The sequence below is a fragment of the Lates calcarifer genome, linkage group LG5 (assembly GCF_001640805.2).
Source record: "Lates calcarifer isolate ASB-BC8 linkage group LG5, TLL_Latcal_v3, whole genome shotgun sequence".
Lineage (NCBI taxonomy): Eukaryota > Metazoa > Chordata > Actinopteri > Centropomidae > Lates > Lates calcarifer.
Window position 1 is genome coordinate 7,934,526 of NC_066837.1, and position 22,576 is coordinate 7,957,101.

Here is a 22,576-nt window from a genome sequence, read left to right on the forward strand (position 1 = left end):
TTACACATTTACAATTTATCCAACAGAAAACAAAAAAGAGCAGCTTTTTTTTTTTTTTTTTTTTTTTTTTCCTCTGGTGACATACAGTCATAATGTATGTCACCAGAGGGGCCATGGCAGCACACAGGCAAACACAGGAGACACTGATCATCCTGACAGAGACTGTGGACAAGTCAGATTCATGACCTGCTGGAAGCTGCCGCCACCACACTGCAGACAATGTGAGATCACAACCAAACTCAATACAGATTTTACACTGTTTATGACAAATGACTACAAATATCAAGTCACTGCTCACTTGGAGTCTCAAAACACTTGTGATCACAGAAGAGGCTGACAGTAATGGCAGGTCTTCATTTCTATTTTCTGTTTCAGATGAACTGATTAAACTGAATAATCCTTGTCTGTATTAATGGACGCAGGAAGTGTCCTGCATCCCAAACTCAACCTTTGACCCCTGGACATCCTGTGCTGTATATTATGTCTATAGATGCATGTGTAAATACATGATTATTTTTTCATTGTATGTATGGAATGTCAGTAACATATTTGTTATGGCTCTAGGAATAAAGTGGAAAGTCTGAGGGATTTGAGATGAGTCTTGTACAGCAAATATCTTTACAGTAATTCCTTGTGGAAAGTTAGTGCAAGCATGAACATATATTTCATAGTGAGAGAAGGGCGTACATACGAACTTTAGATCAAACTGTCCAGGTTAAGATGTTTGACTTTCATTCAGTTTAACTTTAGAAGATAAAAGTTGTTCACATCTGAAATAGTTGGTCAAAATAAGAGTGATTTTAAGAATTAAAAAAAAAAAAAAACAATCAGCAGAAATAATTAGTTTGACCATAGCAGAAAGACATTTTTGCAAAGTAATAGATTGATTACAGTCTCATGTGTTGAGTTGGCTGCATGAAACTGAACAAACAAACCACTGACAAACATATATCTACTGTAAAACATCAAATAAACAGTTACTTACAGTGCACATTTCTTCTTATTTGTGTTTTGTCCAGGGCTCTGAAGCTTTAGCTTTGCTCTTTTATATTTTATATATATCTGTATTTACAGCTTTAACCCGCGTCTGCCGCCAGGTGGCGACAATGATCGGTCTTCGTCGCTTGTTGGTGACATAATAAAAAACGCGACCGTGTCAGGTCGATCGGCTGCGTTCTGCACATGTCTGCGACCTTTAAATCTCTGAATAAGTAATTAATCTGTTCTTGTCAGTTCATATATGTTCAGCAGATGACAATGCTGCTCGTGAAGAGAGCTGTGCAGGCGGCGGTGAGGACAAACCACTGCAGGTCGTTTTCTGCCTCTCAGACTCACCTGAACCAGAGAAAGGTGAGACACGGATGACACGGAGAGTTACATCAGTGACTTTCAGAGGTTTGGGAGCTGGTATTTCTTCATGTCAAGATCCGTGGGTGTATATTTCTCATGTGAGCTCTCGCTGTGTTTGTGTGTCTCTGCAGGGTTTGGTGTTGGGAGTGTTTGAGAAGGAGGGAGAGGAGGGCAGCCTTCATCTGACAGAGGCAGCCGCAGGGTTTGACCAAACTCTGTCTGGAAAACTTTCTGAACTACTGAAAATGTGAGCCCTTATATAATATCTGTGAACTGATTGTGTACAGTTGTATGCGAGAGACACCTGCAGACATTAAAACATGAACTTTTCTTCAAACTTTAATTTTGTGAGCTGAAAAAAATAGTCATTGTGTGTGAAACTTTTGCAGATATCACAGCTTACAAACACTCGACTCTACTCATAATCTAGGAGTCTTTCTGCTACTCTGTCAGAGTTCACCTGAGGTTCTGGGATATGTTTAATATTTACCTACAGATTTTCAGTGATGTTCAGGTCAGGAGACTGTGAGGACAGTTTCAAAAGTTTCCGCTCATGTTTCTGGAAGTAGTTCATGGTGGTTTTTGATGTCTGCTTTGGATCATCATCCTGCTGTAGGACTCAGCCTCAGCCACTTTGGAGCGATAGACACAAGTTTGTACCAAATCTGTGTCAACATGACATGATCCTAAAACACTTTGCATAGATAGAATCAGGAGACCTGGAGCTTTCTAACAATGTATAATTTGTCAGGGATGTGTGAAGACTGAGTCCGAAAGACACCTAAAATGGAGCTACCAAAGCAATAGCACATTCCTAATCCATATCAGTAAAACACTATGGTTAACTAACTTTCTCCAGTGTGGTGTCTGTTCTGTTTACCATTGTGTTTTGCATTCTCCAGTTCTGGACCTGCAATCAAGAAAGGCAAAAGCAGAATATTTTATGGACTTCACGAGGTAACAAAATGTGACATAAGATAAAGAATACACAACATGACAACATCAGAGTAGTTACATCTATTCTGTGTCTTCTTCAGGACTTTCCCTGTGTCGCAGTAGTAGGGCTGGGTAAGAACAGTGTAGGAGTGTGTGGGGCAGAGAACTGGGACACCAGCAAGGAGAACATCAGACAGGCAGTGTCAGGTAAGATGCATCACCCCGGCTCGTCTTCAGCACCGGCTACATGGAAGGATCTGTCCCAGTTGGTTGAAATCTGTGTGTTTTTTTCTGCACGTGTTCAGCCGGCTGCCGGTCACTGCAGGACCTGGAGGTGAACCATGTGGAGGTGGACGGCTGTGGAGACGCCCAGTCAGCAGCTGAAGGCGCCGTTCTGGGCTTGTTTCAGTACGACCAGCTCAAATCCAAGAAGAAGACCAAAGTAACAGCGCAGCTTCATGGAAGGTAGGACTGGGGAAGGCTTTCACAAATTGTGTGGCAAATTCAGATAAACGCAGTATCTTGTTCAACTGTGTGTAATTGTTCTCAGTGCTGACCCCGGGTGGGAGAAAGGAGTCCTTTATGCAGAAGGCCAAAACCTGGCACGGATGCTCATGGAAGCTCCGGCCAATCACATCACTCCTACTGCTTTTGCCAACACCATTGAAGAGAAACTGGCACCACATGCTGAACGAGTCACAGTAAATAAAAGGTCTGCGCATCATTCATCATCATTACTCATCACTGTCACTGGCATTACTTTACACAGCACTCAGAGAGTCCTCAGAGAGGACTTTTTAACCAGGGAGTTTTCAAGGCATTGTGGGACACATTTAATCCATCTGCTTTCACACAGTGTTTCCAGAGATTGAGCTACTATGCGATTGCATGTTGTAGGAAGATGATAAATGATTATTGTAGTCTAATTGTCACCGAAGTTCATATGAAAGTTAGTGTTTTACTTGACGTTTTAATGCATGTGTTTATGCAGATCCCAGGCTTGGATAGAGGAGCAGCAGATGGGAGCATTTGTCAGCGTGTCTAAAGGTTCAGAGGAGCCCCCCGTCTTCCTGGAGCTACATTACAATGGTTCACCTGACAGCAAGCAGGCCCCGCTGGTTTTAGTGGGCAAAGGCATCACCTTTGACAGGTAAACCATAATAATACATAACAATATATACTCCAGCTCAGTAGGAGATCTAATTGACATGTGCTGCTGAACATATCTCACTTCATTTAAACAATACACACCCACCCCCTCTCTGTTTTTCTTCCTCTGTGTCTATAGTGGTGGTATTTCTCTGAAGCCGTCCTCTTCTATGGATGCAATGAGAGCTGACATGGGCGGAGCTGCCACCGTGTGTGCGTCCATTGTCACAGCAGCAGCTCTGAAACTGCCGGTGAACATTATTGGTGAGTTTTTGTGACATTAATTATCCCTCTAACAGCATTTCTCTGTATACTGAGTATGCATCTATTTTTCATTTAATGACACAATAGTACCAAAAACAACAACAACAAGACTTACTGTAAATATAAAAGTTAAAACCAAATGTCTGAGCCTGTCTGTCTGCTTTGTATAATTCAATCAGGTCTGGCTCCTCTGTGTGAGAACATGCCCAGTGGAAAGGCCACTAAACCAGGTGATGTTGTAACAGCCAAGAATGGAAAAACAATCCAGGTGAGTGAACTTGAAGTTACACACACTGATCAGAGTGTGTTTGTATATTTGTACACATGTGTACAGATGAACAAATTTTACTGTTTTCTCCACACACAGGTTGATAATACAGACGCAGAGGGTCGACTCATTCTCGCTGATGCTCTCTGTTATGGACACGTTTTCAACCCCAGAGCCATTGTCAATGTTGCCACACTGACAGGTGGGATTTTGGTTTATGTTAGTGCTTTTAAGTGCAAGTGCAGAAAAAACAACTGGATTGAGACCCCTTTAAAATGTGGGTCTTGGTCTGGTTCTTTTGACTCTGGTGCCGATCAAACCAAAGGACTGTGTTATAGTACATGTGATTTCAGCATGAATTTAAGAGCTGAACTACCATTAAATCCATCTGCTGTTAGTAAGCTGTCAAGGAGGCGATCTTATAAGCGTCATATATATTTATTCAAAGATAATTTGATAACCACTGTAAGACGTATGCACATCCCTGTGGGAGGATTTTCCCCTGGTCAGTCAGAAAATGACAAGCTGTGTTAGTGCATGTGCGACCTCACAGTAACTGTGCCACCACACAAGACAACTCTTTTTTCCTGAGACTGCTTTTTTGTCATTATTCATGACATGTAAGGTCCAGTTTCCCTCTCAACTATTAGCACTGACAGTGAATTATTTCTTCATGAGCTCTTTGTGACACCACAGAGGGTTAATAGCCACATAGGGAACGGTTTAGTACAGCACTGAGTCACCTGTCTGTCTAAATCACTACATGTTTACAACTCTTGGTTTGTTGGTAATAAGTCAGTGCTGTCATAACTAAGACTTGATATGGACAAACTGAACTACAGGTGTGAAGAGGACCATAAAATATTGCACCATTAAATGAAAGGTATGCAGGAGTATTAAGTAAATATTAAAATGTATCTTCTTTTCTCTTCAAGGTGCGATGGATGTTGCTCTTGGCTCAGCAGCAACTGGTGTATTCACAAACTCTGACTGGCTCTGGGAGCAGCTGCACAAGGTACTGTGTATGCACAACACATACACACACACACACACACACACACACACACACACACACACACACACACACACACAAACACACAACGTCTTAGTCTCTCAGCTCCTGTGTTGACAAATGGTGTGTGTCTGTGTCTGTGTGTGATGTAGGCCAGTGTTGTGACAGGTGACAGAGTGTGGCGGATGCCTCTGTTCCAGCACTACACCAGACAGGTGACTGACAGCCAGCTGGCTGACCTCAACAACATCGGCAAGTACAGCCGGTACGTATCGCACTGTACTCAGCAAGCAGAGTTTTAGAGGAGTCTATTCATGGTTTTATTTACCTGCATTTGATTTCTTTCTAGTTCTGGTGGTGCGTGCACAGCGGCTGCGTTCCTGAGAGAGTTTGTAACAGCTCATCACTGGGCTCATCTGGACATCGCTGGTGTGATGAGTAACAAAGATGAAATTCCCTACCTTAGGAAAGGCATGTCTGGAAGACCAACACGGACCCTGGTGGAGTTTGCTGCGGGGCTGGCCCATCATGGCTGAAAGATGGACATAAAAAATGATAACATACCAGACTCTCCGACTGTTCTCCAGCAGGATTTAACAGTGATCTTTACACAGAGTGAAAGAGGGCTAATTGCCAAGGGTCAGAGCTCACACACAATTTAACAGTATTATTTCCTTGGAGGAATCAATAATGGACCTTTATATACAGGAAATGCATCAGTCCAAGAATTTTTTTATACCTCAACGTCCTATAATTTCTTCCCCACACAGTTGTGATTGAAAAAAAATTAAGCTCTTTCACACCTAAATAGTAGTTCAAATAATTTATATGTTGTATAAATAAACTCTGTTCCTCTTTAATTGGATGTATGAACATGTGTTTCTTTTACAATTATTTTTGCTTTAGCTTTGTTATCACAATGGTATGTATGTTTGTGGACACGCAAACGTTACATATCTGATTGCTTGACATCCCAAAGCTGTGTTTCAGACTATCCCAGGGGTGTTGGATGGGGCTGAAGTCTGGGTCTATAGATGTTTCTTTGTGAATGGGAGAGTATTGAAACAGGAGAGGACATTTTCTCAAACTGTAGAGATGCAGATAAGTTTTAGTTGCATCTGTACTTGCATCAGTTCACTATTGATAGATCAGAAAAAAAAAAATATCCATCACAATTTCCTCAATCCCAAGATAACCCTCAATTCTAACCCTAATCTAAGTCTTTAAAGTTCTTTTCAGACCACCAGTTCAAAATGTAAAGTTATTCAGCTAAGTATCACATAAGACAAAGAGTAGATGCAATAGTTGCAGATTAATTTTCTGTCATACATTCATGAAGGTCATGATGTTCAGTTTTTGTTGAAATGGTTTTCAAAGGAGCGTTGATTCAAGGATTCAAAGAGGAGGACTGTAGTGTGCATCTCAGCAGCACAGGGGTGTCCGCATACTTTTGGACCAGAAACAAGATTCACAGTAGCTGCTTGTACGCATGTGCGGACCGGGTAGCAACAAGAATCACTCAAATCAAGATGGCGTCGTCCATGGGTGGAATGTTTCCCGGTCAGCAGCCGCCTGGTGCGCATCCCGTCGGGGGTCCTGGTGGACCGGGTCAACCTGGCTTCCCCGGTACCGCTACCAGGCCTCAGGGAAACAATACGCTAGTGGATGAACTGGAGGCTTCCTTCGAGGTAGGGGGCAACTGTATGCTACCTCTCGTTAGCCGTGTGTGCTAACTGTTGTTAGCCAGCGTCAGGTGAGGGTTATTATTATTTGATAGTTAACAGGTATTAACTGCAGCGTCTTTGTCAGTTGTCTAAGAAACACGTGTCTTAAGTCACATGCTAGCATTAATGTAAAGTTACGTTCATACCTCTCTGTTTTTTAGTTCCTAAAACACCAGTATCCAGTATCTCCCCTACCTAAACCAGCTACCATAAACACGACATACACAGTCGTAATCCTGAGCTGGTATGATTATCAAATTAACCCTTTCCTGCCTGTGTTATAATTCCTGAACGCAACACAAAGAAATGCATTTGCATGTCTGGTTTCTTACACTCAATATGCTGCAACTGTTTCCTTTTGACCAGTAGCAATCATCATTAAGAAACAAATGCCAAAATTGTGTGGTACCACCTTACCTATTGTGATTATTTGCTGGTTTTCTTAGACCTATACAATTGTAAACTGAATATTTTAGGGCTTTGGACTAAACACAAGGACAAAACGAGGCTTTTGAAGATCTGGGCAAGTCTGATGGACATGTTTCATATTTCTAGACATTTTATTGAGAAAATAATTTATTGAGCATTCAAGAAAATAAACAGCAGATTGACAGATAATAAAAATAACTGACCACTGATAGCTTGTCCTTAATGCAGGTCAAATAAAGGGCACAGCCACAGAGCTCTGGCTAGATAATAAGACACAGGCACTGGTTTCTAACATGGAGTTCACCTGAATTATAATGCAGACTGAGTCAGACCTTACTACCAGTGGTCACATATGGTCTTGTAGGAGCAAACAATTGCAGCCAGGTTTTTAAATATTGTGGGAAGCCTTTTTCAGAATAGTGAAGTTTGTTACAGCAGCATATTACAACCTCACAAACCATTTTATCACAGTCCAGCCTGTGTGGTGTATGGGGCGAGGGACAATCTGTGTGGTTCCTCCATTGCACACTACATTTCTCTATGCTATGACTTAGACTAGAAAGCTGATATCAATGAACTAACTAATTCTCATCCACTGAAGGGGTTGGAACACCACCTGTACTCAGGCCCAAAAGAACAACATTAATATCCACACATATAGAAAAAGGCAGATTTACACATGTTGCTTTGTGGGTTTATTCTGCAGGCATGTTTTGCATCACTGGTGAGTCAAGACTACGTTAATGGAACAGACCAGGAGGAGATTCGAACTGGTGAGTGAAGCCTTGGATTTTTTATTTGTTTATGTTAACTTCAGTTTATGTCATATTGTAGTTTCTATATTGATTTACACTACACAAAACTGAGTACAACCCTTGGTAAATATAATCAAACTGTTAAGTAATTACAAATAAAGTCCATTTAATATTATTTGACCAGACAGAAAACAGAAATGTTTGATTATTTTAACTATAATGCTAGCTCCATATTAAAGAAACAACTGCAATGAAACTGGTTCTCACTGTTTTTTAATGCAAGGTTGTGTAAAGATGAATTGCATAAATAAATATGTAAATATGGCTCTTCCTATACATCCTAACCACGGCTGCAGCTGTGTTAAATACCTTGCATTTCAACTTAAAAATGATACAGCTATGGTGAGCATGTGTGTCTGTTGATCCCAGGTGTTGATCAGTGCATACAGAAGTTTCTGGACGTGGCTCGACAGACAGAGTGCTTCTTCCTACAGAAAAGGCTTCAGTTATCTGTGCAGAAACCAGAGCAGGTGGTGAAAGAGGTGAGTTGTTAAACCACCTTTCCTCCTCATCGTTCTAAATTGGTCCTCTCCACCTCCCAGTTTTCACGACTTTTTTCAGCTTTTTGTTTCCTTGTAGTTTTTGGCTTTTGTAAAAACTACTTAAGATTCCCAAACAGTTTATCTAAGCACAAAGCAAACATCTGGGTATATTAAATTTCTTATTAAAAACCACTACCTGTGTCATATCCAGAGTTTTCTGGCCTTTATTTCTTAGACCTGAATTTATGACTTGTTGTCACTGTTTAGGAATTATTTGCTTCTCTCCATTTGTCTGTTCTCACATATAATTATTTTCTCACTTCAGGATGTGTCAGAGTTACGTAATGAGCTACAGAGGAAAGAAATGCTGGTTCAGAAGCACTTGTCCAAACTGCACCACTGGCAACAAGTGCTCGAGGATGTGAGTGTTCAACATCGCAAACCCTCAGACCTTCCTCCGCCTGGACCACTGGCCTTCCTGGAGCAGGCCTCTGCTAGTCTGCCCCCGGCCCCTTTAAAACCAAACTAACACACAGACACTCAAGGAAACACCATGTACGTCATGTGATGCCCACTGTCAGCCTCTGAGGAAACTGGGGAAGAGTTTGCTGTACAGGGAAATCATTCACACATATTGCTTCAGTATTTTGATTAATGTAAATATTTCTGGTGATCACTGTTTTTTAAACTGTAGAAATAAAATAAGATTTATGAGTATTTTGAATCTGGACTCAAATCTTAATCATGTTTTTCTTGTTTCTTTGTTTGTTCAGTGTCACTGAAACAGGGTTAAGCTCTGTCTGTACCTATTAAAGGGGCATTCCACCAATTTTATACATGAACAACAGTTTACCAGACTCAACTCATTTTATAGATGCTATGCTACATTATTAGAAGTGTGGGATTCAACTTTTTGTGGAGCTTGACCCACACTTGGTACTAAAAGTCAGAATATCTGCTGGAATTTTGACTGTTTTTGTTCAATCTTGTCCCTTACAAGACTCACAAATTTATATAAGTACAATACTAAATCACCAGAATACCCCTTTAATTACTAATGCTGAAAATGCATCAACATCAAAGTGGAATCTTGTATTATATCATGACAGTGAAGTGACTTCAGAGAAGCCATGACTGAGCCTCCTGACAGCCTGTTGTCTCTAATGCATTCAGTGTCTTCACACCATAACAGACTTGTTCTCCCCAGCTTCACAGCTATTGCCTGTCCACTGACAGTACAGCCAGACACAAGTCTTCACAGATGGGCTCTGGGGACAAAGCTCTCTACAAAACAGAGGTCTTGACATAAAACAAAACTGGGAATTGTGAGTTTACTGTTTCATCAGAAGGCATCAAATTGGCTCCTCTTCTCACCCTCATACACTATGACTGAGATCTAATTTACTGAATTAGCCTTAGCTGTGTAAACCCCTGTTATATATATCCTCTGTTTGACACTGTGTCTTATGGAAGCCCATTTCTGCCTGTAAAAAAGAAAGACTGATTGAAGAATGATGAAAAGTTGTACATTATAAACATTCAAATACTTGTGGTACATCAAAAACATTAACATATGAGAATTTATTTATGAAAAATTAGGAGAAGGCAAATCAAAATGTTGGTTTACTAAGTTAAAATTATGACTTACTATGCCATCTGAGATAATAATATATTTAATTTTATTATGGAATAATTACATCACAATTATGAGATAAAACAGAAATAGAAAATCTAAATTATAATTATGACGTATTAAGTCAAAATAATGAGGTATAGTATATGGGATAGTCAAAGTCAAAATTACAAATTTTCATGTCAAAACTTAAGTATAAAATCGAAATGATGGGATAGTAATTCAAATGACAAGTTTGATGAAGTTATGTGTTTGACGAAGTTTGTCAAAATTATGAGAAAGCAAATCAAAAATTAGCAAAAAATTGTATCAAATTTAAAAGAAATTAGTTAGAGATAGTTTTTGACTTACTACTTCAAAATCATGAGAAATTCAATTCAAAATTTCAGATACAAAGCAACATTTTTTAGTTACTAATCAAGATTATGAGATATTACCCTAATTTATTATCTGATGTTTTTTTATTATTATTATCATGTCTAAGTTTTCATGAACCCCTCCTGACTGTATGTGAGCCTCCTCCCCGGCTCTAGTCTTCCACAGCTAGAGGGAGACAGTGCTTTCTTCTGGGACGCCTTGGCTGCTCAGAGGACCGTCTTTGCCGTCATGTCCTTGTTTGTGCGTTTTAATCAGCGATTGGAAAATAACAGGTAGCCTCGTCCGTCCGCCTCTCGCACCCATATACACCCAGGAGGAAAAGAGGTGGCGGCGGCGGTGGGAGGGGGGGTTGAATAAAAATCAAAATAAACCTCATTTGACACGGCGGTTGGCTGCTTTCCCGTGTGGCCGACAGAAGAAGCAGCCCGCTGGGGTACAACAGCTGGGGTTGAATCGCAACGTGTTTGTACAGAGAGTCACCGCAGTCGGGCTGTGTATTTATATGAACCAGGCTGCTGCTGCCGCCGCCGCTGCCGTCAGCCCGTCTCACCGCCTCTGGACAGATGGTCGCCGTGATTCACGCTTGAATTTAGACCCATTAAAGACGACATTGTGGATATGGAATGGTGCATGCCGCTGGTCCAAGTGTTCAGCCTCTGAAAAACACCGGAATCATGGACAGTCATCCGCTGTGAGTGCAAAGAACCGAGCGTGTATGTTGGCGTATGTGTTTCTGTGTGTGTGTTTTGACGTTTCCCAGTGGCTGCTTGACTGATGGTGCCGCATTGACAGAGACAGCGGACAGCCGGTGTGGCTGCTCGCTGACCGGGTGGGGTGAGGAGTGGTGGTGGTGGTGGTGGTGGACGGGGGGTGGGGACCGAGCCCGTCGGTGCAGGCTGGGAGCAGCAGGCTGGGGGATTTCTGCTTTGTGTTTGTTGGGGTATAACGGAGGCGTTTTGTTTGCGGTGAAGAGGATGTGTGTTAACTGCTCTAAAGCCATGTGTGTGTGGGTGTGTTTGTGACAGAAAACAAGAAGCCACGTGATTTTTCCATGAGCAACATAATCACATGTAAGTTATCATGGAAGAGAGAGGCCATCAGCACATTTACAGTTTTGAGGTACTTGTACTTTTTATGTGTATTCCCATTATTTGACTGCCTGCGTTTCTGGTTTCAGATTTCACGTACAAAACATATTTAAGGTCATACAATACAATACATTGCTTTCTCTGTTAACACACACACATGCCCATTTCTGTGCACAAGCCTGAAAATAATAATGTCCCCAATACAAAAATGTTACTGTTCTTCAACCCCTTTGATTACAGTCACAACCTTGGCCTCCTTTAGAAGGTAACTCTTTACAACCATCAGATGATTACAGGAACTACAACACAACACAGCAGTAATGTAAGGATTTTTTTTTTGCTTTGCCTATTATTTTGGCCATAAAAAAGGGACTATAAGGCCTGAAGTGGCACCTTTTGTGTGGAAAACAGTTTGGAGCCATACCCACAAGAGTCTGAACCAATTCTAGAAAACACACCTGAGGCCAAAGCGTCCAGTGGGTGGGACGGTGTGTTTCTAAAAGGTTGAAGATTAACCTAACCAAACCTTTTCGCTTGTTACACTGAATGTAGAGCTGCAACAATTATTCGATTAATCAATAAGTTGATTGACAGAAAACGTATTTTTGATACATGATTAATTATCTAAGTCACTTTTCAAGCAAAAACACCACAAAATTCCTGTTTTCAGCCTCTCAGATATTAAGATTTCCTACTTTGTTTTATGTCTTTGTAAAGTCAATATCTACTAATATCCATCTCTGTCTACATTTGAGGATGTAAACTTGGACTTTAGGAAACTGGGAGGGACAGTTTTCATGTCTTTCAGTTAACCTTATAAAGGCAGAATTCATGGCAGAGCTGTTGTATGGGATTGCATTAGATTGTGCAGGTGTATCCTTATACATGGTTGGATTCACCTGTCAGTCCAGGGTTTGAAAAGATTGTTGTTAGGCTCTTATTGACCACCCACGTCCTGGCCTCTACCTAGTACAGTACAGAGCGCCTGTCAGTCTGTATATGACACCTTCATTATCTGCCTGAAGACCTCAGCTTCTATCAGGTTCAATTAGTGAGAAATAAGCACCACTTATTAGGGATGTGTATCATGCTGAGCTCAGTATAGGAACAGGACACCTTATTGGGTATTATTACTTAACTTGCCTTCCCCCTATATTTAGTACTGTATCAGCCCTCGGTAGTGAGCAATACAGTGATCTCTTTCTGCATTATTACATAGTCCCTCCCTGTTAATGTGTGTGCATGTTTGGATGTTTGCTTCGTGTATATATATCTGTACTGTTCCTCTCAGGTGCACTAGACTGTGTCCACACAGCCTGGACAAAGAGGATGGAGTCGAGAGGCAGGGTCCTGTCACTTTCAACCATCGGCACATGAGGAAGGCGTTCAAAGTCATGAATGAGCTGCGCAGGTGATGCACTTCTTTGTTGTCTCATCATTCACCAAATCCTTTGTGTGTCATTATCTAAACTTTAACCAGACAAATGTCCTCCCTCTTTCTTTCCGTCTCCGTCTCCTATGTGCAAATACAGCCAGAACCTATTGTGTGACGTGACCATTGTGGCGGAGGACGTAGAGATCTCTGCTCACAGAGTGGTTCTGGCTGCAGGGAGCCCTTACTTCCACGCCATGTTTACAGGTAAGGATGATCTTCCATCCTTGCTGCATAACATCTGACATCTGTTTTATTAGTTCTTTTAACACCAATTAGCACACTACACACTTGTTACCTCTGTGGTGATGGAAGGCTAACGTTTATGCGTGCGCACTAACAGGAGAGATGGCAGAGAGCAGGGCGAAACGAGTGAGGATAAAGGAGATGGACGGTTGGACTCTGGGCCTGCTAGTAGACTACATTTACACAGCAGAGATACAGGTCACAGAGGATAATGTGCAGGTAAACACATACAAACACTTACTCTCACTTACATTATCTCAACAACTATGGACTGTTATCACATTGAGCAGACTCTCACAACATTTACAAAGTCACGCTGCTCAAAGGAATCACAGCCAAATTAGCTCTTAACATAAATATTACAGTAATATATTCATTCCAAATTTCTGGGGGCTAAACTGCTATTATACCTTTTTTTCTGTTTGTCAGCTGCTCCCAAGTTTTCATAGGATTAATATGGTACAATAAAGCTGTTTCACGTTGATGTCTGTATTCACATATAGACAAAAAGTAGCATATTAGGTCATCAGATTAATTGGAAAACATGTTTATCCGTCATTATTATTATCAGATTTCACTAGCAGCAGCTCCCTTCCAAAATCCTGCAGTTTTAAAGGCACAAATGTTTTGAACAATCTTGTTTTCTGTCTGTGCTGTCAAATTTTTATCCTTTACCATTCTGTCCTGCCACAACAACCTGTTCCAACAGAAATTTAGTCACATTAATGAAACGATGGTACTGTTTCAGTGTTTGTATTCCCCTTAGTGCCATTTCTTTTGTTTATCACATACAATGGCTGCGTATTAGAGCAGTAGGAGACGGCACATTCTTCCAGTACTTTCCCCCTGCCCAGATATTTTCCATGCGCTGGCACATATTGGAAAAGCACTTTTGCATACATGATCAGGGCTTTTTAAGGCCTTTTCAGCAGAAGTGGATGCACAGATGTTTCTGGACATCAGATTGCTGCTGAAAGTAGAAAATAATCAAATCACTACAGTGCAGATAAGCACTTATGAGCATCTAGTGCTTTCACTTGATAAATTGTGATGATGTGTTAATCACCTTTTAGCTAGTTTTTAAAACTCTTGCCTACACGGAGAGCTCTCACTACTGTTATTTATAGTACAGTATATAACCCAGACCTTGTACTGTTATCCACACGTGCAGGTCTTGATTCAGCATGGAGCAGTTTAGTGTCTTGCTTTGGGAAACTGTGGGGGCCATTTTGGGTGATTGATTGAACCTGTGATCAACTGACTTAATTCATTTGACCTATAAAGCGACAAAGCTTCCACTAATGGCAGGATATTCTGTGTTTGTGTGTGTATATGTGTGTGACAGGCGCTGCTGCCTGCAGCTGGCCTGCTCCAGCTGAACGAGGTGAAAAAGGCTTGTTGTGAGTTCCTGAGCTCTCAGCTTCATCCGTCCAACTGCCTGGGAATACGAGCCTTTGCTGACCTGCACGCCTGCTCCCAGCTCCTCGCACAGGCCAACAGCTACGCAGGTTTGTGCATGCAGAGAGAGTGTGAGTGTGTGTGTGTGTGTATGAGAGAGTAACTGTTTTCATTGCTCTACAAAAACAGGTTTGTGTGTGTCCTGGAGGATGTGGATGAGACAGAATGAGAACAGGCTTAATTAATGAAACTAGAGAGAGAGAGAGAGAAAAAAAACTGTGTTCATGTGCAGTCATAACATGTTTTTATCATTTTATGTTTTTGCTGACAGAGCAACATTTCACTGAGGTGGTTGGGAGTGAAGAGTTCCTTAATTTGGGCATGGAGCAAGTGTCAAGCCTGATCGCCAGCGACAAGCTCACCATCCCCACAGAGGAGAAGGTACACACACACACCACACACACACACACACACACACACACACACATACACACACACACACACACACACACACACTCATCCTGCTCAATATGTTCACATTGGACCCAGCTCAGTGTCATTGGACCTGATGTGCTTGAAGTGTCTGTCATTCTCATGTAGGTCTTTGAAGCAGTGATAGCTTGGGTCAACCATGATAAAGATGTCCGCCAGGAGCACTTGGCTCACCTGATGGAGCATGTCCGCCTGCCGCTTCTCTCCAGAGAGTACCTGGTGCAGGTATGGAGCGGCTACATCTGCATGCATTTTGTTGGAGCTCTTCAACTAACTAACATTAGCAGTACAACCAGCACTGTGCTTAAATATCATTTAAGACCCATGGAGGTTCGGTGCTCTCTACTTGTGTTTATCAGAGTACAGCTGAGCAACATGTTGCTACGCATCCAGTTTACAGTAGACGTTGTCCGACTAGTTTTTTTCTGCTTTTCTTGAAACAGGGATGAGGTGCCAAAAACATCAGGTGATGTCTTTTCCCACACCAGTTTTTTTTTTTTTTTTTTCACGTAGAACCAATGACTTATAAGAAGATAAGATAGTGATTAAAAAGTGAATATGGAGCATATGGTGCAGTACTGGACTTGACAATGCAGAACAAAATGTCAGTATGGTCATTTTAATGGATAGACGTGTAAAGTAGTGAGAGAATAGAACTATATCATCAGGCTGCACTGCAGGCAGGATTTTAATATTTAATCATGTCCCTATTGTTTGTTGGAGCTTAAATACCTGGTCAGTGTTTGTTAATTTGACATCCACAGATTGGATTTTGCAGTTGTCTCCCTCTCACAGACGACAGGTTGTTACAATGAGAAAGCTCTGTATGTGTTGTTGACTGACGTGATTTGAATTTTTGGTTTAAATCAGGTGATTCTTAATGACTTCATGTAAAAAAAGAAAAGAAAAGGACCTATGAATAAAATAGTATCATGTGAGCAGTGCATCACTATAAAAACAAGCTCATTTTGTTGTTTGAAATGCAGGAAAAAAAATCTAAATCTCCAATAGGAAATACATTTTCAAAGATCCAGTGATCTTTGTTTGTGTTATATGGGAGTTCAGACTCAGATTAAACTCAGTGGATGGACGTTGGACAAGAGCGCACCCTGTAATCCTTGTTGTGGATTTGTTTTAGTTGAGTTTAGTCTTTTGACTGATGCTCATCATTCTAGAGTAACGTTCATGTTTATGGATAAAGCTGTTTAGCATCTCATCTTTCTCAGGAAAAACAACATGCATTCTACAAACACAAATGCAGCTGTGATTTCTCTGCTGGTTAAAAATCAGAACAACATGTCATGTTCAGGTTAAAACAGCCAATGCAAGAAACATTCATTCATTTGTCAGTAGGATCAGTATAAGTCTTAATTTATGATAACATCCTGTTCAGAGTTACCTTTGCTTTTAGTGCAAATATGTCACAACAGTAAAAAAGCTGCTGAGTCAGAATATACTGTAGCAGTTTGTAAATCCTGCTGGCTGATTGTTTTCTCTCTCACCGTGTCAGCGGGTGGAGGAGGAGTCTCTGATTAAGAACAGCAGTGCGTGTAAAGACTACCTGATTGAGGCCATGAAGTACCACCTGCTGCCAGCTGACCAGAGAGCTCTGATGAAGACTGCACGCACCCGCATGAGGACTCCAGCCTGCTGTCCTAAGGTATAGACACAGTCCTGACTTTCAACCACAGCAGAGGGCCTGAGGACTGAGCAATAACTCAGCTACAGTTCTTCATGTTTATGGCACTCGTTTTGTTTTTTTGTTTCTTTTTAGGTGATGGTGGTGGTTGGAGGCCAGGCTCCCAAGGCTATCCGCAGCGTTGAATGTTATGATTTCGAGGAGCAGCGATGGTACCAAGTGGCTGAACTCCCCACCAGAAGATGCAGAGCAGGTATGAAACCTTTAACAACAATGACATAAACTGCATCACAGTTACAGAGCTGGATCCTCTGAGGAACCTGGGTCCATCAAAGGAACCAAAGGCCAGGCTAAACTTTCACCTGCTCCCCAAATGAAATGGTTTGGCATTTTCCTGGCAAATAGTTCACCATGTTAACAGGAGTCTGTGCCTTGCTTCTGTTATTTACTCGTTTTAGTGGGTTTTACACTGGTCTAGTTTGTTTTTATTTGCCAGTGACTAATGACCACATGAACCCAAATACCCCCAAGTAGAAGTATCACGTGGACACTATATAACACAGTGTAAGATAGAGCTGCAAAGAATAATTTACTTATATCGTTCAGATTCAGGTAAAAAAAGAAGGCTGTGTCTCTCTGCAGCGTATGAAAATGGACCAGGACTGGTCGGTCCGCTGATGTATTCAGTCTAGAAATGCATCTTCTAACTGGGACACAGCTACAGACTGTGGTAACTTCTGTCTTTTTTTGGACACAACCTGGTGGCACAAATAAAGAGGTGTGTGATCTTGGCTGCATGGAGATCCCTGTGCACCATTTCCACTTTGAGGCCCCTTCAGATTCTATCCTTATTAAACCAGGCTGTTTATGTGTGACTCTGTCAATTATTAGTGTTAATGTTTAATGTTTTTCTGTTGGCGCCTTCAGGTGTGGTTTACGTGGGTGGCTGCGTGTATGCTGTCGGCGGGTTTAACGGTTCTTTGCGCGTGCGGACGGTCGACTGCTACGACCCAATGATGGACCGCTGGACGAGTGTGAGCAGCATGCAGGACCGACGCTCGACGCTCGGAGCCGCTGTGCTCAATGGACTCCTGTACGCTGTGGGAGGCTTTGATGGCAGCACAGGTACAGTTGTGTTACTGTAAAAACTTGACAAAGAATTTTAAAATATGTGATTGTTTAAGGTGTGTTTGATACATCTTCTGTGTGTCTGCAGGTCTGTCGACGGTCGAGGCGTACAATGCTAAGACAGACGAGTGGTTCCATGTTTTACCCATGAGTACCCGGCGCAGCAGTGTAGGAGTGGGTGTCGTAAACGGTGAGTACAATTCCCACTTTGGTTTTACAGTCAGCATTTAGAAATGGAATTAGAGGCTGGACAAAATAATAGAAATATTCAACAATACACTGCAGTAGTCCTGTTATAAATACAGCTGAGGTAAAGAGACAAAGGTGTTGAAGTCATAGTTTGTGGAGGCAGGAGTTTACCTGATGCTCCTGATATGATAACACATCATTGGAATTCTGCTGATATTGTGACTTGGTATGACATTTTATGTAAATTATACAATACAAAAATGCTTTTTCTCCACCTGTGCTGTATCTTGATGAGTTGTGTTGGGTGAAGACGTGCCTGTCATTGCATTTCTTGTGTTTGGTCATCATTATGTTTCTTTTACTTTGTGATTTAATAGCCACTGTCTAAATTGTATTTTTGTCTGTAAACCAACCCACTTTATTCCCTTAGCTTTTTTTCAAAACAGAAGTTTACAGAGGCGTTTTAAAGGAAAAAGAAAAGGGAAAAACAGAGATAGAGAAGTCACAGAGGACAATATATAAATATATAAGTATATAACCCATAAAGTAAATTATTCAGGTAATACCAAAACACTGCAAAATATGGCAGATCTGCATCAACAACTCACAAGCTTTATATTCCCTGCATGGCCACTGTATTAATGCATTTCTGTTATTTTGTCCACCACTGAGCATCATTCTAAGTCGTGGATTACACGTCTTCTTTTTGTGTTTTTCAGGGATCCTGTATGCAGTCGGAGGTTATGACGGAGCGACCAGGCAATGTCTGAGTACAGTAGAAGCTTACAACCCGAAAAGCAACACGTGGAGCTACATCGCTGAGATGGGCACAAGACGCAGCGGAGCAGGTGTGTGTCAGTCTGTCTTAATGTTGTGATGAAAATTTCAAAATGAACAAACCACAAATTTACTGTACTGTTTACAATACAAAATGCACAGATGGTTACATATTTAAAAAACATTAAGGAGACATGAAGAAGATGTGTATTCTGCTCCTGTTACTACAGCTGTTTTAACCATGCGTCTTATGTCTTCTCAGGTGTGGGTGTGTTAAAAGGTTTACTCTACGCCGTGGGGGGACATGATGGTCCGTTGGTGAGGAAAAGTTGTGAAGTTTATGATCCAGCCTCCAACAGCTGGCGACAAGTAGCTGACATGAACATGTGTCGGCGCAACGCAGGTCAGAAAAACAGTCTGTCCACCAGGAGGTGTGAGACGTTCCTCTGTTCGGTGTCCTTTAATCTTCATTCTGCATATATGCATGTGTGTTTTCTCAGGTGTGTGTGCTGTAAACAACTTGCTGTATGTGGTGGGAGGAGATGATGGCAGCTGTAATCTGGCCTCGGTGGAGTTCTACAATCCAAACTCGGACAAGTGGACACTGCTGCCAACCTGCATGAGCACAGGACGCAGTTATGCAGGTGTGAACATACACGTGTTTGTCTGAAAACTGCTGCAACATAGTTTCATGAAATTATGGTAATTTAATTAAAAAAAAGTTTATCATCTTGCTTCCAAAATGCAGGTAGCTGTAGGAAAATGCTGAACTTATGATTCAGCTTAATGATATATCACTTGTCGATTTACTGTCACTGTTCTGTTGTCCAAATCAATAACTGCAAACAAATTGGTCATTAAAAATGAACAACAAGAATTATTGAAATTTGAGATTGCATACATCCACCATAAAATGATGTGCAATCTGTACTAAAAAAAATATTCTTAGTAATTCTGGAAGATTGTTTTCAACCATATTGTTCTAGTCTTATCCCAGGACTCATGTAAAGAATGCTTATGTTTACTAATGTTTACCAAATGATACCAAAGGGACACTGGAGGCAGTAGATCTAATTTTTGCTGTTGCTGCTTTACTGCAGTTAAGGAGATGGTGTCTTGGTCTTTAGTCTGAGGTGAGACTGTGCGTGGGCAGAAAAATATATAAACCCAACACCACAGATGTATTTTGGCATGTAAGGTGAATCTAAATTCTAGAGCACAGCCATTACTGGAAAAAAGGGAAAACCTGATAACATAGACAAACATTTTTGATAAGGATTCAATTGTATTGGTTATTTAAGGAAGGATTAAAGGATTGTGCGTGAGATAAGTGTTGCATGGGACATTTAAAGTCTCATTGCTTTCTGGTGAACTATGTAAGAATAACACTTTATGAATGACCTCAAAAATATCTTTGGCTCTTTTGCAATTTCTGGTTACTTATTGGCTGACACGTGCAGGTACTGATATACTGCAGTATATCTGTGTGAGGCTAAAACTGTTAATGATGCTGTTTTGTCACCTTGTCATTTAGGATGGTCAGATATTTGCAGTTATATTGCATTATTTATTGCTTCACACAGAGAGAATAGAATATAATTACGTTACGTTAAAATATCGAGAATAACTTATATTAAACTTAAAAAAGAAAATATAATAACAAGAAAATCGTGTAGTACTATGAACACTTCCCTACTATAGGTAAAAGGGACAGTAACTGTGCCAGACATGAAAGATTTGGTTTTCATTTTACATTTATATCACACAATTTCAACATGGACTGTGTATGAAAATAATTTTCTGATTATACAATAGTGACGCACCATGATATATATGTGTATATTTTGTTTGACCACAGGTGTGACTGTGATCGACAAGCCCTTATGACTGCTCTTGACACCTGCCACTGATTCGGAGCAGAATGTATTCTCCTGCTGAATACTGATCTTGGATCTGTCTATGACGCCAATGCTTGGATGTTGGGCAGCATTAGCACAGGCACTGACGCAGATGAAGGAAATGACAAGATTGTTGTTGTTGTTGACGATGATGACGGTGATGATGATGATGATTATGAAGATTTTTGCACTTGAACCTGAACCAAGGGGCGGGGGGGGGGGATCTGTAACAAACAATGGGGAATCAAACCCGTGTTTTAATCCCCACCTGGCAGGACTGCAGCAGCGACTGGACAAAACCAGTTTGAAGCACCACTGTACCAATGCAGTGCCACTGAAACGCTACTGAAATGAAGCTACTGTAACTGCAAAGTTACTTTAACATTACTAATGTTAACATGAACCCGCTCTGAGAAAGACCACTGATCTAATCTATGGGAGAGGAAGGCAGAGAACGACCATTTGGGACTGAAATCTTTGTTTCTCCTTCGTTTTTATCCTCTTGAAGTGTGTGTGTGTGTGTTTGTGTGTCTGAGTGTGTGGGCGCGTGCTTGCATTTAATGGTGCTCCGTTGCTTGCACATGTGAGCATGTGTGTTTGTGCGCATCTGAGTCTCTTGTGTGGTGACGCCTGGTCCGACGCCGCATGAACGCACTCTGTCTGACCTCTGACCTTTTACAGTGTTGCAGTGTGGCTGTTCAAAGAGTGCCTGAACGTGAAATGAACACCCGGCTTCCCTCTTCCTTCTCCTCTGTTTAATGCCTCGCGTACTGTTACTTGACAGATTACAGCTGGACTCGGGCCGCTGTTCTGGGATAAAGGAAACACATTTTGAGAATGGTCGCATTAGCCCGCATGAATTCAGAACAGCTACGTGAGAAGCAGTTGCAGAAAATGTACATTTCTTCTAAAGAAAAAAAAGAAAAAGAAAACAAGACTTTCACTGGAATACTAACTCCTCTGAGTAAAGGAGAAGCCTTGTTTCATTTTGCCAAAAAACAGTGACAGACAGAGGGAGAAGCAAGTTGGAGATGGAAAAGAGTTGGATGTATCAGTGCTTTATTGTCACCCGGCAGCCGTCTTTACTGTGGTTGTAACCACTAAAGACAACAGCAGCCTGAACTCACTGCATGGTCCCCATCTCTAACCCTCTTACCCTTCAACTGTACCCTCCCCTCCCTTGGTGTAGCAACCCTATTAACTACTGCACACCCTGACGTACTATGAATGTGCCAATTTTAATATGTCTCTTCTTTTTCTGTCTCTCTTTAATTACTCTACTAATCTGTTCTCTCTTTCTGGAAAGTGACCAAACCTACTCCTGATTTTCTTCTTTTTTTTTTTCTCTTTCTTCAGTCTCTTTCTCTTCCCTCGCCTCCTATATTGAAAATTGCTATAATAGTAACTGGTTATCGCTGTTTCTTGTCAGTGTATTGAAGAATGTCATGTAGGCTAATGACTTTGAAAACGTTTCATTACTTGTTTTATATTATCATTAATAAATATGCTTCTTGTATTTAAAGCTGTGAAATGATATAATCTGTTTTTAAGACTTTGCCAAATCAGTAAAACATTGAAATGGAAGGTGCATGTGTGATATTTGAATAATTTGTTCTAATGTCAAACAGGCTGAGGATTTAACCTCTATACTTTTTTGATCTCTGCCAGAATGCGTCCTTTGCGACAAGTAGGTGTCTGCAAAAGTTGGCAACATTTACCTGCTCATGCTTATACTTTTAGTACAGTTTTGAGGTACCTCTATTTTATGCCACTTCATACATCATAGTTACTTAGCAGATAATGCTTTTCTGTACAATAATCATAAAATGTGTTGCATTGTCACTGATTA

The 22,576-nt window shown here is 41.1% G+C and overlaps 3 protein-coding genes across 5 annotated transcripts; all 3 read left to right on the forward strand.

The window, feature by feature from the left end:
• Positions 1 to 1,127: 1,127 nt before the first annotated feature.
• lap3 (leucine aminopeptidase 3) lies at positions 1,128 to 5,839 on the forward strand. Its single transcript, XM_018690890.2, has 13 exons — positions 1,128 to 1,350; positions 1,482 to 1,597; positions 2,253 to 2,307; positions 2,388 to 2,493; positions 2,592 to 2,751; positions 2,837 to 2,998; positions 3,278 to 3,436; positions 3,575 to 3,699; positions 3,879 to 3,967; positions 4,067 to 4,169; positions 4,903 to 4,982; positions 5,132 to 5,244; positions 5,329 to 5,839. The coding sequence occupies exons 1-13, from the start codon at positions 1,252 to 1,254 to the stop codon at positions 5,513 to 5,515; spliced, it is 1,554 nt and encodes a 517-aa protein (XP_018546406.1). The 5' UTR covers positions 1,128 to 1,251; the 3' UTR covers positions 5,516 to 5,839.
• Positions 5,840 to 6,471: 632 nt separating this feature from the next.
• On the forward strand, positions 6,472 to 9,153 carry med28 (mediator complex subunit 28). Its single transcript, XM_018690893.2, has 4 exons — positions 6,472 to 6,667; positions 7,839 to 7,905; positions 8,317 to 8,429; positions 8,755 to 9,153. The coding sequence occupies exons 1-4, from the start codon at positions 6,509 to 6,511 to the stop codon at positions 8,956 to 8,958; spliced, it is 543 nt and encodes a 180-aa protein (XP_018546409.1). The 5' UTR covers positions 6,472 to 6,508; the 3' UTR covers positions 8,959 to 9,153.
• A 1,463-nt stretch (positions 9,154 to 10,616) lies between these two features.
• On the forward strand, positions 10,617 to 22,311 carry klhl2 (kelch-like family member 2). Of its 3 annotated transcripts, XM_018690888.2 has the most exons (16): positions 10,617 to 11,131; positions 11,466 to 11,559; positions 12,820 to 12,939; positions 13,061 to 13,167; positions 13,304 to 13,425; positions 14,552 to 14,714; positions 14,936 to 15,045; positions 15,205 to 15,321; positions 16,607 to 16,756; positions 16,871 to 16,988; positions 17,663 to 17,860; positions 17,952 to 18,053; positions 18,772 to 18,900; positions 19,092 to 19,232; positions 19,330 to 19,473; positions 20,688 to 22,311. In XM_018690888.2, exons 2-16 carry the CDS (start codon positions 11,492 to 11,494, stop codon positions 20,714 to 20,716), a joined length of 1,818 nt encoding a protein of 605 aa, XP_018546404.1. In that variant the 5' UTR covers positions 10,617 to 11,131; positions 11,466 to 11,491; the 3' UTR covers positions 20,717 to 22,311. The 3 variants fall into 3 exon arrangements, with proteins under 3 accessions (XP_018546404.1, XP_018546403.1, XP_018546405.1); XM_018690887.2 differs by lacking the exon at positions 11,466 to 11,559; XM_018690889.2 differs by lacking the exon at positions 10,617 to 11,131 and having other exon boundaries at positions 11,492 to 11,510.
• Positions 22,312 to 22,576: the final 265 nt, after the last annotated feature.